Raw genomic sequence first — 16,241 nt, 5'->3', positions numbered from 1 at the left:
GTTCTCCTCATTTTTTTCTGTGGATTTGGAGCCATTTCTTTAATCCAGTACAGATTTGCTGCCACCTACCATCTGTGTGCTGTTATTGCCAAATGTGTTACATTTCTATATGTTATAGACCCAACAGTACATTATTGTGTTATACAATTGCTTTTAAAATCAGTTTAAAAAAGAATGATAAATGTATATATATATTATATTTTATAATTACCTAATTATAAATTTGAATTATTGTTCAGTGTCACTTTCTTTCAGTCTGAAGGATTTCCTTTAGGGTTTTCTGTAAGGCAGGCCTGCTAGCAATCCATTCTTTCAGTTTTTGTTGAGAATGTTTTTATTTCACCTTCAGTATTGAAAGACAGCTTTGCTGGATATAGGATTCTTGGTTGACAATTTTCTCTTTGAGCACTTTGAACATGTTATTTCACTCCTTTCTGGTGTCCCTTGTTTTTGCTGAGAAGTCTGCTATTTATCCTTTTGGAGTTCCCTTGTAAGTGATCAGTCATTTTTCTCTTGCTGCTTTCAAAATTTTCTCCTTGTCTTCAACTTTTAGCATTTTTACAATGATGTGTCCGTTTATGGGTCTCTGTATTTTTTCTACTTGGAGTTCATTGAGCTTCCTGTATGTATACATTAATGTTTTGGGGTCTTTTTTTGTCTTTTTGGTGACCAGCCGCACAGCGCTCAACCAGTGAGCGCACCGGCCATCCCTATATAGGATCCGAACCCGCGGCGGGAGCGCTGCTGCACTCCCAGCGCAGCACTCTCCCAAGTGCGCCACGGGGTCAGCCCTATAACTGAGAATTTCTATTAACAGTAGTCCCCCTTATCCGCAGTTGCATTTCTGTAGTTTCAGTTACTGGTGGTCAACCGCTGTCTGAAAATATTAAATGAGAAATTTCAGAAATAAACACGTCATGAGTTTTAAACTCTGTGCCGTTCTGAGTAGCATGATTAAATCTCACACTGTCCAGCTCAGTCCTGCCCAGGATGTGAATCCTCCCTTTGCTCTGTGTATCTGCTGCCCGCCTGTTAGTCACTTGGTAGCCCTCTAGGTTATCAGATCCAAAAAGCATAGTGTACACAAGGTTCGGTACTACCCAAGGTTGCAGGTATCCACTGGGGATCTTGGACCGTATCCCCCCAGGGACTACTGGATCTATTTCCTATCATTGCTGGGTACTATGGCCCTTCCTTATACTCTTTGAATGTAATTTAAGATTTTTGTCCTCAAAAGGAAAATTCAGAAATTTTGAGGGAATAACTTTTGGTAAATGATAACTTCTCATTTGTTTTCTTTATTATGGCTGTAGCTACAGATATGATAGCTTATTCCGACTGTTTTTGTAGTTTGCAGTTCTTTTTAAATTATCCCTAAGATGAGAATTGGGCAAGAATGCTTATAATATATTCATCACAAACTTTTTTAAAGTCTGCAACCTTTTTGGTTTCTCTGTAGATCTTTAAATGGATGAGATGGCTACCACTCAGATTTCCAAAGATGAGCTTGATGAACTCAAAGAGGCCTTTGCAAAAGTTGGTGAGTATTTTTTTTTTTGTAGTATACCTATAGGAAAACAACCTTTATTTGGTCCCAAAGTTATTTCTCTAAAAAGTTGCTTGAATGGTTAGTCATAAACCTCACGCCAAGTTCGTTAAAATAGATGGGATAAAGTTTTGAAGCCACACTTAAAATTTTATTATTTGTAATTATATCTAGTATCTAATACGGTCATGGGTTTTTAGCCCAGAGTCTGAGTCCTTAACTGGCAGCTGCGGTGGCTCCTGGAATTTTTATAGCAAATTTTGTTATTATTGTATTTTGTGTATCATATTTTTCTGAAGATAGGGTTTAAAACTTTTACCATATTTTCAAAGGGATGCAAGACCCCTGAAAACATTAGATGACGTTTTGCCCTTCCTTAATTAGCTTGGGTTTATTGCCTCTTTCATGGATCTTCTGTGCCTTTGGATAATGCACATTGGTCTACCTTCTCACATTAAACAATAGCGTCAATATAAGATGGGAAGGCACAGCATGCCATTTGGTTTATTCTTTAACATCATATAACATGTCTTACAACTGAGCAGCTATGGAAGCAGTATATAGTATTTACATTCCAAATTTCAGTGCTCTGGTCAAGTCTATAGAAGATAATGAGAAACAGTGGAAGAACTTACTATTGATGTATATTACTCACATGAGTCAACATGTGCTTAAGGAAGTGGACTATTATTATTCAGTATCTCCTTGACTAAAGAGTATAAAGTTAGATCACAATGATTTGTTATTTAAATCAGAATTTACGGGGCCAGCCCGGTGGCGCACTGCTACAGTGCGCCGCTTCGGAGCGCGGCGGCGCTCCCGCGGAGGGTTCGGATCCCACATACAGACCAGCGGCTCACTGGCTGAGCGAGGTGCAGGCGCGACACCGAGGGTTGCGATCCGTTGCCGGTCACAAAAAAAGACAAAAAGGAAAAAAATTTAAAAAATAAAAAAAAATTTTAAAAAAAGAATTTACTCTTAGACCTGTGTTGAAAATCGCATTGGTGAAAAGTGAGGAAGTTCACATCTCTATTCCCATATTTTTCTGATCAACATTTCCTACAAAGGCATCTAATAGTAACAGCATACCTTGGGAAGAATACTGACCCCCAGCCAGAGTGACTATTCATAATCCCATCAGAATTCTAACTTGAAAAAAACTAAATAGTCCTGAATCTAACACGATCATGTGTGTGTGTATAAAAGAAGCAGATAATTAACTTGTGTAGATACCACTTACTATAAAAAGAGTACTACATAGTCTGACATTGGATTGATTATGAAAAACAGCAAGTGAGCTCTTGGCTGTAAGAATTTTTTTACTTATTTTTTAATATGTCCCTCTCATTATTTTCTAGAAGTAATCTTACCATAATTGTTTTAGGAATACATTTCCTTTAAAACTCCTGTTTTATTTATATTCATCTTTCAGTGTTGCGGGCAGCTTAATTTGTTTCTAATGTTGGGGTAAGGACCATGTCCTTATTAATGTTGTTGTTTAATCTCCAGTGCCTTACCTCCTCAAATAAATGTTTATAGTTGAAGGGGCTGGCTGGTTAGCTCAGCTGGTTAGAGCGTGGCCTTATAACACCAAGGTCCCGGGTTCGGATCCACGTGCCAGCCAGCTGCAAGAAAAAAAAAAAAATGTTTGTAGTTGAATACAGGCCTTGCCTTCATGTGCAGCATCTTGGAAATATTTGTGAGTAATATTTCTTAAAAATTAAATCTAATTCAGATATTGTTAGCTTGATAAGACTTGAAATACGTTTATCAGTAAGAAAGCTTTTGCTCCTTAAAAGCTTAGTGATATAAAGAGTTGACCAATTATCTCCATTGAGGAAACAGGGTTAAACTGTTAAACTGTAGTGAGGGATCAATCAGAGGTTTGATTGCAAAGAAAGATCATTGTGGAACTGTTGTTTAAGTAGAGCTCAGGGCAGGCAAACAAATTCCCAAAGGCAGGAGACTGGACCATTTGTCTTGTTGAATTCCCTACCAGGCATATGTTCCTAAACTGTGCAGACTCTTATTACTATATATGCTGTAAATAAGAATTCTGGAGTACAAAATATCTGCCTGTTCCAAATATTATTCTTTTTTATTCCCTGATCAGTATCTAGCAGTGTTGCACACGTTAGGTTCTCAGTAAATATTTAATTAATTGAATACCAAAGAACTATACATAGTCTTTTGATGTACTGGGATTTTGTCATTATCAACTATACATTCAAAGAGCCTTTGTTATGAAGATTTTCACTATAGTGGAATTTATTATGAAAGGTTTCAGCTATTACATTGTAGCACGTAAAATTCATATATATTTTTCAGCATAGTAAAGGTTTGTGTGTAGAATGTCTTTTAGAAACTCATTTAAAGGTCCAGCGGAATCTTTTGATTTTCCTTAAAAATCTTTGTAGTTTTTAGTTGTCGTTAGTTACAGAACCCTCAGGCAGTTGTCAAAAGTGTTGTGGAATTTTTTTCTTTTTCATTCAGGGAAACTTTGTTTTAAAAACAGGCTCTATTACTTATTTTCTTGTCAAGGACAATTGTTTCCTATTTTGGAGGGAATAGAGAGTAGGGAGGACTACTTTGTCTCAGTTCAATTGTGACAAAATATGGAAATCATTATATGATTTCCCCCATCTATTAACAATAATAGCCTTGATTATCTCCTTAGAAATTCAGCAAAATCATAGTGTGTGGAGAAAATATCTGTAATTACCACTAATCATAGGTTTTGTTCAATCAATTAATCGTGCTTTGAAACTCTCTTTACTAGCAATAAATTGAGTATTAGAATTTAAAGTTCTTCTTTCACTCACTTTCTGCACCTGCTTCGTTTTAAGCTCCAAACTCTCATAATTATTTTAATTTTCTCAACAATTGCTTCCAGTATTTCCCACTGGGATAGCAGAAACCTTCGCTCTCATTTTTTCTTACTTCATAATGTTTCTGTTTTAATTTAAATGCTTCAATACTGCATAATTTCTTTCTAAAGAATAATAAATAAAACATTTAGCCAGTAAATATTTTACCAGATAGACAATATCTTTCACATTCTTAGATTTTAATCTTGCTGTGGAAGCTAGCAGTCATTTGGATGATTACTTGTCATAAAGACAAATTTGTGTAATGTGAATCTTTCCAAGTTTGCTTTAGTTCTGCAAACACTTGCTTTTAAATCTGACATTTTTTCTTTCCAAAGTAGTCTCTACCGAGCTTTTTTTAAACACGAACTCAGTACTTCTGAAAAGAATAATGGAGTTTCTTAAACGACTAGGAATAGTGTGGGTGTATTCCTTTGAGGTTACCCACCAAACTAAGCCAAAAACTTTTGGTTGTGGTGATTGTAGCTGTACCAGATTTCTCTCATCCCAGGAAGTTGAGTTGTTTCAAATTACTTGATATTCTCTAGTATATAAAAACCACCTCAGGCTGATGCCACAAAAAACATGGTGGTTTAGTTTAATTTACTTTTAGTATTCAATAAAACTATACCAGTGCATATTTGTTTGATTATGCCCTAAAAACTAAAAACTGTAGCCCAACTAAAAACAAAATAAGCTAACCAGTGCTCTTCCATTGTGCCATCTGGTTAATTATCTATGCAATATGAGCAGTGGAGGTCTTGGAATAGTCTGATAACCATGTTTAACAGTGTGGAAGATAGTAAGAGTTCACATGTAGGCGCGTGGGTGAAAGCAGCACACACGTGTTCATGTGAGCATGTAAGTGCTTTGTGTGAGTGGATATGTAGGTATGTATGTCTTCTTAAAATGGGAGAGTGGCAGCAGGTGAAAAGTGATGGCCAAACTTATGGAAATTTTTAGTTTGAAAAGATTGCTAAACAGTCTTTTTCATTGCTTGGTCTCAGCCCTGTAAACTTGTCCATCCTTCAGCCACACTTGACCTCCACCTCTGGGAATCCATTATTAGGATGAACTCTGATATAGCAACTTCTAGTCTACCCTTAGCTGTGACTCATTAAACTGCATCTTATATTTGCTGAAGTGAGCTACCTCACGTGGTATAAGCTATGAATGGCAAACCCCATGTTTAGCTAAGCATCTGGAGATGTTTAGCAGCTGCCTTTCCTAAAGTTTTAATGTCTAATGAAAGCTTGACTTTACTGCTTAGATCTTAAGAAGGAATATAATCTAAATTCTTCTGCACAAGCCTTTTGGCCAAGTCTTTTAAATCAATATTTCGTGAGTTTTCATGGGCATTCAAAATTGTATATGTGTGTGTGCATGTGTGCATGTGTGTGTGTAAACCCATCATTGTTAGACATATAGATTCCTTTTGTCATTTCTTTAGTGCAAAAAATTAGTGGAATATATTTTTCAAACTAAATCGAACTTTTAAACCTAGCTTTTCTGAAAGGATACACATCTGCACTTGATTAGTTTTCTTCTTTAAGTCCTAATGAGCACTGTCCAGATTGGGTTAATAAAGCAGTCGCATGTGTGTTGCACATGAGGGCACACAATATGTGACCTCTTTTTAAAGAAAGACACCAGCTTTAGCCAGATTCAAGGATGGTTAAATCAAAACACACACCCACACACATACACAGCTTGAAGGTCAAAGGAAATCTCAGTCTTTCTTATTGTCAAATTTGTAAAACAAAGTAGCACCCCAAAAGATGTGTTTGAAGTGATAGATTGCACCACATACCACCTGGACAAGGGCAGTGTAACACAGCAGCTGAAATCAAAACCACTTGAATTCTGGCTCAGCTTTCTCCAGACAAGTGCTTAAAATAGCTTAAATAACAGGATGCAAGGGGAGGGAAACATTTCCTTTTAAGGACAGGCATTCTTGGTGTGATTCAAACTTCTGCAGGAACATGGCTGTAGAATAAGTTTATTTACTTTAAAGTTACTTGGCGGAGGGTATTGTGGGAGTTAACTGGCACTTAAAATAATACTTGGTAAAAGAGAATAATGAAGTTTCCTTTAAAACAAAATGCAGATGTGAACCTGCATGTGGAGAGCGAGAGTGTATAGTGATTTTTTTCTTTACAAACAAAAAACCAAAAAAACAGAACACTTGATCGATTGGTTGAAATTTAGCCCTTTACTTTCTGCCAAAACTTCATTCAGTGGTTAGGTGAACTGTCTTTTTTCCTGCTGCTTGTCAATGTCTACCCATACTGACCAAATTGGCTGAACCCTAAAGCTCAGACATATGCTGGCAGAAACATGAAGACTGCTCTGGATAACATAAGCTGCGTGATAATACATATCTACTTTGTCAGCTGGTTGAAAATACCATGCTGGAACAGACGAGTCTTCCAATTGCAGAGCCTTTTCCACCCCATGCCAATGTATAGTTAATGAGGAAGTTGCAAGGGAGCCAGAAAAGGGTTCCAGAATATTGGCAGCTTTAATGAAAAATAAAGGACTGCCATCATGCCTGATGGTTGTGATTTTAGTTTCCAGTTGTTAAAACTGCTTTCAATCTAGGTCTGTGTTTTTTGGGCCGGTTTATTATTAAATTCTCCTGTTTCTGTCAAAATTCAGAGTAGGAAAAGTTCACCATCAAACACAGTTTTAAGCTCCTGGTTAATATTGTCACTGATGAGATGGAAGCTTTCTAAGAAGCCATTATGCTACCTCATTTTTTGGCCTTCCAAAGTATATTACATCCCCGATATTGTTTAAGGATGTGTTTTTGTTTTTTTTGATTGGGGATTGGAAATAAAATTAGCATAAAACTCTTTAAAAATAATTGCATGCTCTTTTGTCTTTCAAGTACTTTACCAGCTGGGAGATTTTGTAAAATTAATTGCTAGCCGCCTTTTTAGGCTCCCTCTGCCTTCTTATTGAAATTGAAATTGTTTTATTCAAAATATATTATTTAGGAACACTAAGAAAGGCTTGGTATGATTTACTAGTACTAAACACTAAATGCCTTTTATCATGGGAGTTAGTGTAAGCCGGATTAACATCTGATGATAAAATGTGGAAAAATAGCAGCATACATAAAACTTTTAAAAGATGAGACATGTTCTCATCTCAGGAAAGATAAAGGATAGATATACCAAGTGACACAAAATTTTACCAGGATTTTGAAGCCACAGTTTCAAGTAAGACCCAGGGCTTCTGTCTGCTTTATTTCTGTACCTTCGGTATTTAGCTCAGTGCCTGCCCAGAGTAGGTGCTCAGTTTGCTCTGGAGGGTGACTCATGCTAAACAAGTGCACATGGTATGGTTTAATAAAGCCAAAGCAGGTTTCTACACTTGGAGAGAAACGTCCTGACCTGACAGCCATCACTGGTTGTCAACTTAGGCCCTCCTTGGTGGGCGTGTTCACTTAGAAAACCAAATTACAGATCTGAAGGCTGCTGGGTGGAGACAGGAATAGAACAAAGGGAATGAGATTGAATGTTATTTAAGGGATATTTCTGTCAAGTTTTGGTTTCCTGATGAATTGCCATTCAGTCTTTTAGTGCTATTTCTGTATTTTCTGTCATTGTCGTTTAGTTTTTTTTTTTTTGTTGTTGTTTTTTTTTAATGCTCATCTAGGGTTAGAGCATTCTTGCCCTGGTCAATACTTGAGAACCAATGATTCTACAAAAATATTTTTTTTCCATTGCTTATCATATGCAAGGCATTGTGCTACTTGTTGGGGTGGGAAATAAAAAGCTTTAAAAGAATCTATATCAAGAGATTTGCATCCTAATAAGGAAGATTGTCATGTAATGACAAATTCTTATTCCCTCAACCCCCTTTGAAATTTTCCTTTCCCTTACTAAAAGCATCTGTTATTACTACCCGTACTTCGAAATGGAGTTTCCACATGTGGTTATTTTATGTTAGTTGTATTTCAGGGTAGCTACTTCCTGGCATCTTTTAATCACATCAGTGAGCTGTCTTCTAATGAATGCTCAAGAGAGTTTATTTCGGAGAGGGTTCATGCAAATGGTAGTTCTCCCTGTTACCCAAACTTCTATTTCTACCTAATACAAACAAACCACCAGATAGACTCCCAAGGCCTTTTTCAGTTTCACATAGCTTTGAATCCATTGTAGTTCTTCAGTACTTAGTTTAAAACATCTCTACCTTCCCCTCCTATTATATCACTGATAATACAAAAAGAACAATTACTAAGTACGTGTTATATATTTCAGTCTAAACTGGAGTCAATAACAAAAGATTAAATTATGCTCAGATATGTCATTTCAGTACTCAAAAAAAGTAGAGTACATTTAAAGATATTTTTCTATCAAAAACCACAAAAGTGGACAAAGTTTTGATAGTTAAAAAAATTGAGCTATATCTTTCTCCAAAGATACCATAAAAATGAAAGAATATTATATTTAGGTAATAATGTGTAGTAGCGATCAGAATGTTATCACTCTATATCTGTTTTTAATATACATTATGATTCTATCTCCAATTTTTAAAAATGGGGGTGAGTTGTGAAGTCCTGTGTATTCTGATTTGAAATCAGTGTGTGATAGAGCCGAGAAAGGACTTTAGAGATCATGTAGTTCAAAGCACTCCATTTACAGATGAGAAAACTGAAGCGTGGAGAGGTGACTTGTGCAAATCAGTAGCCAAGATAAAATTTGATCCTGTATCACATTACTTGCACTGGGTGTCCCTTCACTATGCTGTGCATCTTTCACTATGCCACACTTGCTCCCAAGTACTGAGCTCCATTTTAACTTTATAAGGAAAATGGGAGAAACAGATTAGTATCTGCACAGGCGCAGGTGTATTCGAACCCAAAAGTTCCATACATCAAGAGTTACTGAGGTTCTGCCATAGTGGCATGTGGATTACTTTGTTCTTTTTAACGAACGCAGATGTTGCTGGATTGATTTCTACATATAAACACTTCATATGTAAAAATGAAGAGTTTGATGCATTATGACCTTTTACAAATTCAAAGCAAAGAAAGTGAAGATATGCCCTAGGGAAATTACGTGCTTTACCTTGAAGGAAATATAAGTGATATTCAGAAGTGTTGAATACTTTGTGATTGATATTTTTAAAGTACAGATATTTAATTGATAGATTTAAAATGCAGTAATCAATGTTTAAGAATATTTGACTCTAGAAGTGTACTGCCCTAGAAGAGCTTATATGATCAGCTCCCTGGCCTTTTCTCTCATGTTGTCCCTTGTTCACTCTGCTCGTCATACGAGATCTTCACTGTTCCTAAAACATACCAGACACACTTCTGCATCACGGATTTTGCATTTGCTATTTCCTCTACCTGAAATCTCTTCCCCCAGATATCCACATGATTTGCTCCCTCACCTCATGCAAATCTTCGTTCAGCTATAACCTCCTCAAAGTGGCCTTCCTTGACCATTCTGTCTAAATAGCACCGCCACAATTCCTGTGCCCAGTGTCACTATAATCTGGGGTTACTCAACTTCAATACTATTGACACATTCAGCTGCGTAATTCTGTGTTATGCAATGGGGATGATGCATCGTATTGACCAGCATCTCTGGCCTCTACCCACTGTACGCCAGGAGCATCCTCTCTCTGGACACTTTCCCCACTGCAGTGTGGCAATCAAAATGTCTCCAGACATGTGCCAGGTGGGGGGGGGGGCACAGTAGCCCAAGTCTAATCCCTTACCCTGCTTTGTTTTTCTTCATAGTACTTATATTATTATATTATATAATATTGTTATATTACATTATGTTTTGTGGTCATACCTCATGTTATATGTTTATTATTTGCCATTAGAATGTGAACTCCTTGAGAGCCCAAACTTTCTTTTGTTGGCTATGGTATTCCCAGTCCCAAGAACAGTACCTGGTACAGAGTTAAGTAATGTGTCAAATACATTTCCTTGAATGGTGTTGTGGTCATCTTGAGTCATTTCTCTATTCAGATTGTTTCCTTCTATTATAATTAAACTTACATGTGAAAGGCAGACCTAAGGAATAAAAAACATTAAGGAACAGTGGGTATTTGAAATTGCTGGTGAAAGTCAAGCTTTATTCACAAAAATATATACCAAAGTGGTTACAATCCTTAGGACGTTACCCTTCTTTCTCTATAAATTAACTTTTGGTCATCAATAAGTTTTTTCCCCCCATTTTTAACAGTTTCAGAATAAGCATCATTCATTTAATCAGCACTTTCATACATATTCTTTTAAAACTGCAATAGCACAAAAAATAAGATTATTTATGGGGTCGTGTTATACTGTGAGTATGGAGTCACAGTACTGCTTTTATTCAGTACTGTGTTTATTTTTGTGAACTCTATATTTGTCTTGGATTAATGTTTGTTTACATTAACTCCTTAAAAAATTGCACTGAAGGTGGTTGCTTAATTTCAGGTGTTTTGAAATATAATCAGCATTAATTCATAAAACTTCTTTTAAACCAATGAAAGAATAAGAAATATAAACATCCTAAATAGTTACAGTAAAAATTGTTTTATATTACTGCACTGTTTTGTTGGTATACAATCTATTAATTATCTTTTAAAGTCCTTTTAGCCCCATGAATTAACAACAATTTTATTAAACAACTATGCTTTCTTAAAATTAGGGATGCTATTTTTAAGTGAAGCTACTTATACACTGTTTAAAATATAAGATACGTGATTAAAACCTCGCTCTTTCAGTTAAAATTTGCATCTCCCTTTCAAACAACCTTAGGTTCCAAACAACAAGAAAAGATTGGATTTAGGTGAGCTTAGGAACTGAGCCTCAAATGAAGGAAAATAGTTTTAATAAGTTAACTTATTTCTCCTAATTTTTTTTTCCATTTTTGTTTCTTCTCACTTTTAACAAAGATCTCAACAGCAATGGATTCATTTGTGACTATGAACTCCATGAGCTTTTCAAGGAAGCTAATATGCCATTACCTGGATATAAAGTGAGAGAAATTATTCAAAAACTCATGCTGGATGGTGACAGGAATAAAGATGGGAAGATAAGTTTTGACGAATTTGTTTACGTAAGTATGTGAAAATTCACGATTTTTAGAAGTAACGGTTGTTCCTGTGTCTATTGAGATCTTATAGTAATAAGTACTATTATATTAAGTTCCTAAATATATCATATTAGTACTGTTATAACTAATAACATTCCTGTCATCCCAATCCCTAAATTTAGTTAGTTCTTTTAGCCAATAGAATATCTTAACAAAAAAAGTGAGAAGAACATTGACAGAAACAAAGATATAGCACGATGCTCGCCATATAAGGTGAACCAGCTCCTTTGGGGGCATCATTAAAGGGCATTTTTCAAGGTGCTTTTTCAACATCCTTGAAGTGTTCTTTCTCCCTCCAGTGGCAAACCATGTGCTCCAAAATTTTAATGACACACCCTGACTCACAGTCTTGGAAGCTTCCTGAGTTGAACTTTCTGATTAAAAAGATGTTTCCTGCTTTTGTGGTAGTGGTATTTTACTGTATCGTTTTCTCTAGGATGATAATTTTGATAATTAAAAGTTAGAAGCATATCTTTTTAGTCCATTGGGAGAGGCATTTAAAATTTTTCTTTTCTTCTCTAGTATCATTAAATACTCCTCAAGGTTAGGGTCTGATTTCCTAATTCTTCTACCCCCAAAGCACCTACTTCAGTGTTCCAGACTCAATGCCTGGAGAATGGATGTGTGGCATGTATTTCTTTCTCGAAGACTAACTTTTTTAGCTTCTAGCAAGGGAGCTCTACATTTTCTAGACTTACGCCATTTTCAGTTTGTATTTATTGACACAATATTTGAGATACATATTAAATAATAGCTGTTGCTTCTTTCCTCAATTAAGAACACCTTTAATATTTTATTGATTTATTTATTATTAACCTAAGGCTGAGTCTGACTAGATCTTACTAGACTTTCCTTTCAGAAATGTCTAATAAGATCTAATGTCTAATAAGATCTTAAGCAAATTAGTGCCTAATATTTATCATATTTTTATTTTTGCTTATATTTATAATATTTATAGTGCCTAATATTTATCACAAACTTCCAAGTACTCCTATCCTCCTTTTCCATGGTTTATTTTTGCCCCAAGACAGCTGTAATGATAAGATATACTCCCATCAGTAACCATGGCTTACTATAGCAAGTGAAATTCTGGTATATTCCCTTTGACTAAAATTAACTCCTTTAGAACACTGCAGGAGTTCAAGAAGCAAATTGTCTAAGTAATGATGCTTACTCAGCTGATAGCATTTTGTGGGGGTGTTTTTGTAAAATGCAAATTTGTGTCATGATTATAATGATATATAGTTCTTGCGGTTTTCTTTTGAGATACTGATTTCCTCCCACCGTTTTTGTCTCCAGTTATGGCCAAAGCCTTTTGTTTTGAATTCTGTGTTCAATAGTAAGTTACAATTGACTTGCGATTTGAGCACTTGCATGTCTTCTGGTGTATCACTCGCTTCCCTTGCGGCTGCATGTTTAATTGTGAACTTAAAGCACCTCAGACCAGCAGTTAGTGATGATGATTGGTTGTTTTTGATACAATTTTTGACTCAGAATTTTTTTTAATCTACTAGAAAGAACAGACCCAAATCATTAATATTTGTAGTGTGCCAGTATTGTCAAGGACAAAATTATGAAAGTTTCTTTGGAAAAAAAACGATCTTGGGGAAATTTTTAATTTTGTATATTTTGAAATGCAGTTTCCACATAGCTCTTTGTGGCTTGTAAGTGAGGAGGTGTGATTAGCTTAGTATATTCTTAAAAAGTAAAGAACATGCATAATAATTTTGGCAACATCAGGAATTTTTTGAAAAACAAAACATTAACGAGGGCGTTTTAGGTTAAAATACACATTTTAGAATTAGAAGGAGTTAATATATTTACACTCCCTCATTTTCAAATTAAAAGAAACAAACTTGGGTTCCTAAAAAAGGAAATGACTTTCCCGACATTACACAGAGTATTGATGCCCTTTTCCAGTAAACTCTCTGCTACTCAAGAAATTTGAAATATGAAGGACAATAAAGTAACCTGCCTGAAGTTTCAGAATAGTACTACTATGACTGTACCAAAAGAAAGATGGGTGTTTAACCAGATATCTGTCCACTCCCATCTGCTTTGTCATCAATGAAACATCTTAGAAATTATCAAACAATATATGGGTAGAGCTTAGTTTCCAAGAAATAGAAGTTATTCCTTTCAAGCATTAGCATAAGGAAATAGAAATAAACATGTTCTTCCATGTTCGGTTTTTGTTTTTTATTTGAATTGCTGCTTAAGCAGTGTTAATTGCAAACCAAACTACAAACAAAATCAGTTTGTGTTAATTTGGGAGAAGAAACTATATAGGGCAGAAAAAAGCCCCCAAATTATATGTAAACTTCAAATGTGAAAATTAAATTTAATACCCTGCTTTTGTTTCTTCTGAACATTTCAAAAGTAAATTACTGTATTTTTATACTTACAAGATAATAGGATTTTTTTTTCCTTTGACTGTTAAAGACTGGTATGACAATAGTTCTTTCAGCAGAGATGGCTGCATTAAACTCTTATCTCCACAGTGAGAAACTTGCTCTTGCATAATGGTAGTAAGTTGTTAACCTTTCTTAGGACGTTTACTAATAGTCCTGACCTCAGAGAATTAAATAACTATATATGTAAAGTTCTTAGAACAGTGCCAAGCTTATAGTAAATGCTGTAATAGGTGTCAGTTGTTGGGGTAGTTATTTCTATTTTTAAAAAGGCAGTTTTCTTTTCCAATTATTACTAAGTTTAGGCCTACAACGGATTCCACAAAAAGGAAAAATTCAAACCTGCTACTTTGGAAATAAGCCCCAAACCCTGGAAGCCAGTCAGTATTTTTTTTGCAATTCTTTTGGAAATCTTTCCTTCTTAGGTCATATGCCTCTGGATTGCTTTGGTTTGGCCACAAGTCCTGTGCTGAGCTAACTCTGAGGTCAAAAGAAGTTAGCTGGCTGCTGAGGGTCTGTGAGAGAAAGGCCATGAAACTTATAAAAGGAATAAGAATCATATATATGCCATAAAAACGGCTGAAAAAAATGTATAGAACAAGAGTGGATATTGCTTCCTGAGCAGAGTACACCATGAGTTTGTTCACAGATGATAAAAGCAAAGCTTTCCTCATGGAGGGAAAACAGCACAAAACAGTGAGCTCATTAGTATCACAACAGGCAGCTTTGAAAAGATTCATTGAGAAGACTCCAGGCTTTGTGCTATCTCTGATTTCAGAGATTCTAGTTAAGCCAAAGCTTATACTCAATTAGCTTTATCATCCACTCCAGCAATTTCTTTACTAAAGTAGAAAGTAAAATGAAAATTTTCGTATAGTGAATCAGTTTAACGGATACACAAATCTTCAATTCTCTCATCATTTTTTAAGTCTAAAAAACAAAAGGAAAAAAACTGAAATTTTTAGTTTAGCTGGAATAATTAATTTAAAAATATTTAGAAAATGAAGATCATTTTCAAATGAAGATGCAAGACAATTGAAAATACACAAATTTAATTACAACTTTGTGTACAATTCCCAAGCACAAGGAATTTTACTAGAGCTTCTAAGTAATTACATTAAGATATTATACAACACACATTTTTTTAAAAATCATTCTTGTTTACCATGATGTATACAAATTTGGATTTCTGTTTCAGCTGAAATTATGATCATCAAATCAAAAATCATAATAACCTAACTTTTACAAGTAAATGATCCTTGAGGCAAAAGCATTCATCACAGGAAAAATAACTTTGATCTCATTCTGAGGCAGTAGCACTTTTTGTCATTGCAGTGATTTATAGTGTGTCAGGCATGAGGAAATGCACACCTTTCAGATTTTAACTTACTGGACAATGTTTTACTAAATGAAGTAGAGTTCAGAATGAGGTAGACTAGTGAGTATTGTCTTTTCACTGAACACGTGCATTTATCAAAGGGTGACCTATGAGAACAAAATTCATTGCAGTTAAGGATTTGCTGCATTCCCAGCTAACTGTTCTGTTGTACAATCTTGGCTTGGAAATTTAAGAAAAATTAAATGAAATCAAAGTTGAATTTAAAAATCAGATTATAAGCCAAAAAACTTTAATAACTTGAACATTACCTGGAGCATTTGAGTCAGTTCTACACTACTGATACTTAGCAAGAGTCAGTACGAGGGTACTTTAAAAAGTTCATGGAAATATTTGTATTATCTTTCAATTCTGTTTTTCCATGAGCCTTTTGAAGTACCCTCATGTATACTGTGATGCCATTCTGTGAACCTCAGACAAAGGCAGCACCCCTGTGGTGTTGGTGTGTGTCTGTATTTGTCAATTACACTAAAGGACTTTGAGTTGTTCGGCAACTTTTCCATTAGGTCCATTAGTTTCTTTTAATAAGCCCACTTAAATGGGGTTCTAAGCACCATTTTTATAAAGTTTATAAATAAATACATTTTATAGAGTTTTATTTAAGTTTTATGAAGGTACTACATCTTGCTCCTGCTTTACTGGTGGTGGCTAATTTAGCCATGCACGTTGGTAGATCAGGAACAAATCTGGCGTCAGGTAAATTCCAATATTTAGGAAATATATAGATGGACCTTTAGAATGTTCATTCATTCAATCGAGTGGTTATACTAGGATGCAAAGTTTGCTTTGTTACAACTGCTTTTTTATAATTAGAAAGCACAAGGTAACTTCATTAGCCATGTTTCTTACCATGAAGATAAGCTGGACTTCATAAATGTCCAAACAAGACAATCACTGAAATACCTCTTTTTT

General features: G+C 35.2%; 1 protein-coding gene across 4 annotated transcripts in view; it reads left to right on the top strand.

Moving 5' to 3' along the window:
* Positions 1-16,241, top strand: part of PLS3 (plastin 3) — a 74,648-nt gene that overhangs the window by 40,410 nt on the left and 17,997 nt on the right. For all 4 annotated transcript variants that reach the window (XM_008578657.1, XM_008578658.1, XM_008578655.1 and 1 more), the window contains 2 exons: positions 1,460-1,540; positions 11,323-11,486. In XM_008578657.1, the coding sequence (XP_008576879.1) occupies positions 1,468-1,540; positions 11,323-11,486 (237 nt within the window). In that variant the 5' untranslated portion in view covers positions 1,460-1,467. The remainder of the gene's footprint in view (positions 1-1,459; positions 1,541-11,322; positions 11,487-16,241) is intronic.

This window comes from Galeopterus variegatus, unplaced genomic scaffold (genome assembly GCF_000696425.1).
Source record: "Galeopterus variegatus unplaced genomic scaffold, G_variegatus-3.0.2 Scaffold1735, whole genome shotgun sequence".
Lineage (NCBI taxonomy): Eukaryota > Metazoa > Chordata > Mammalia > Dermoptera > Cynocephalidae > Galeopterus > Galeopterus variegatus.
The sequence above is the reverse complement of the archived record's forward strand: the minus strand, read 5'-3'. Positions and strand labels throughout refer to the sequence as shown.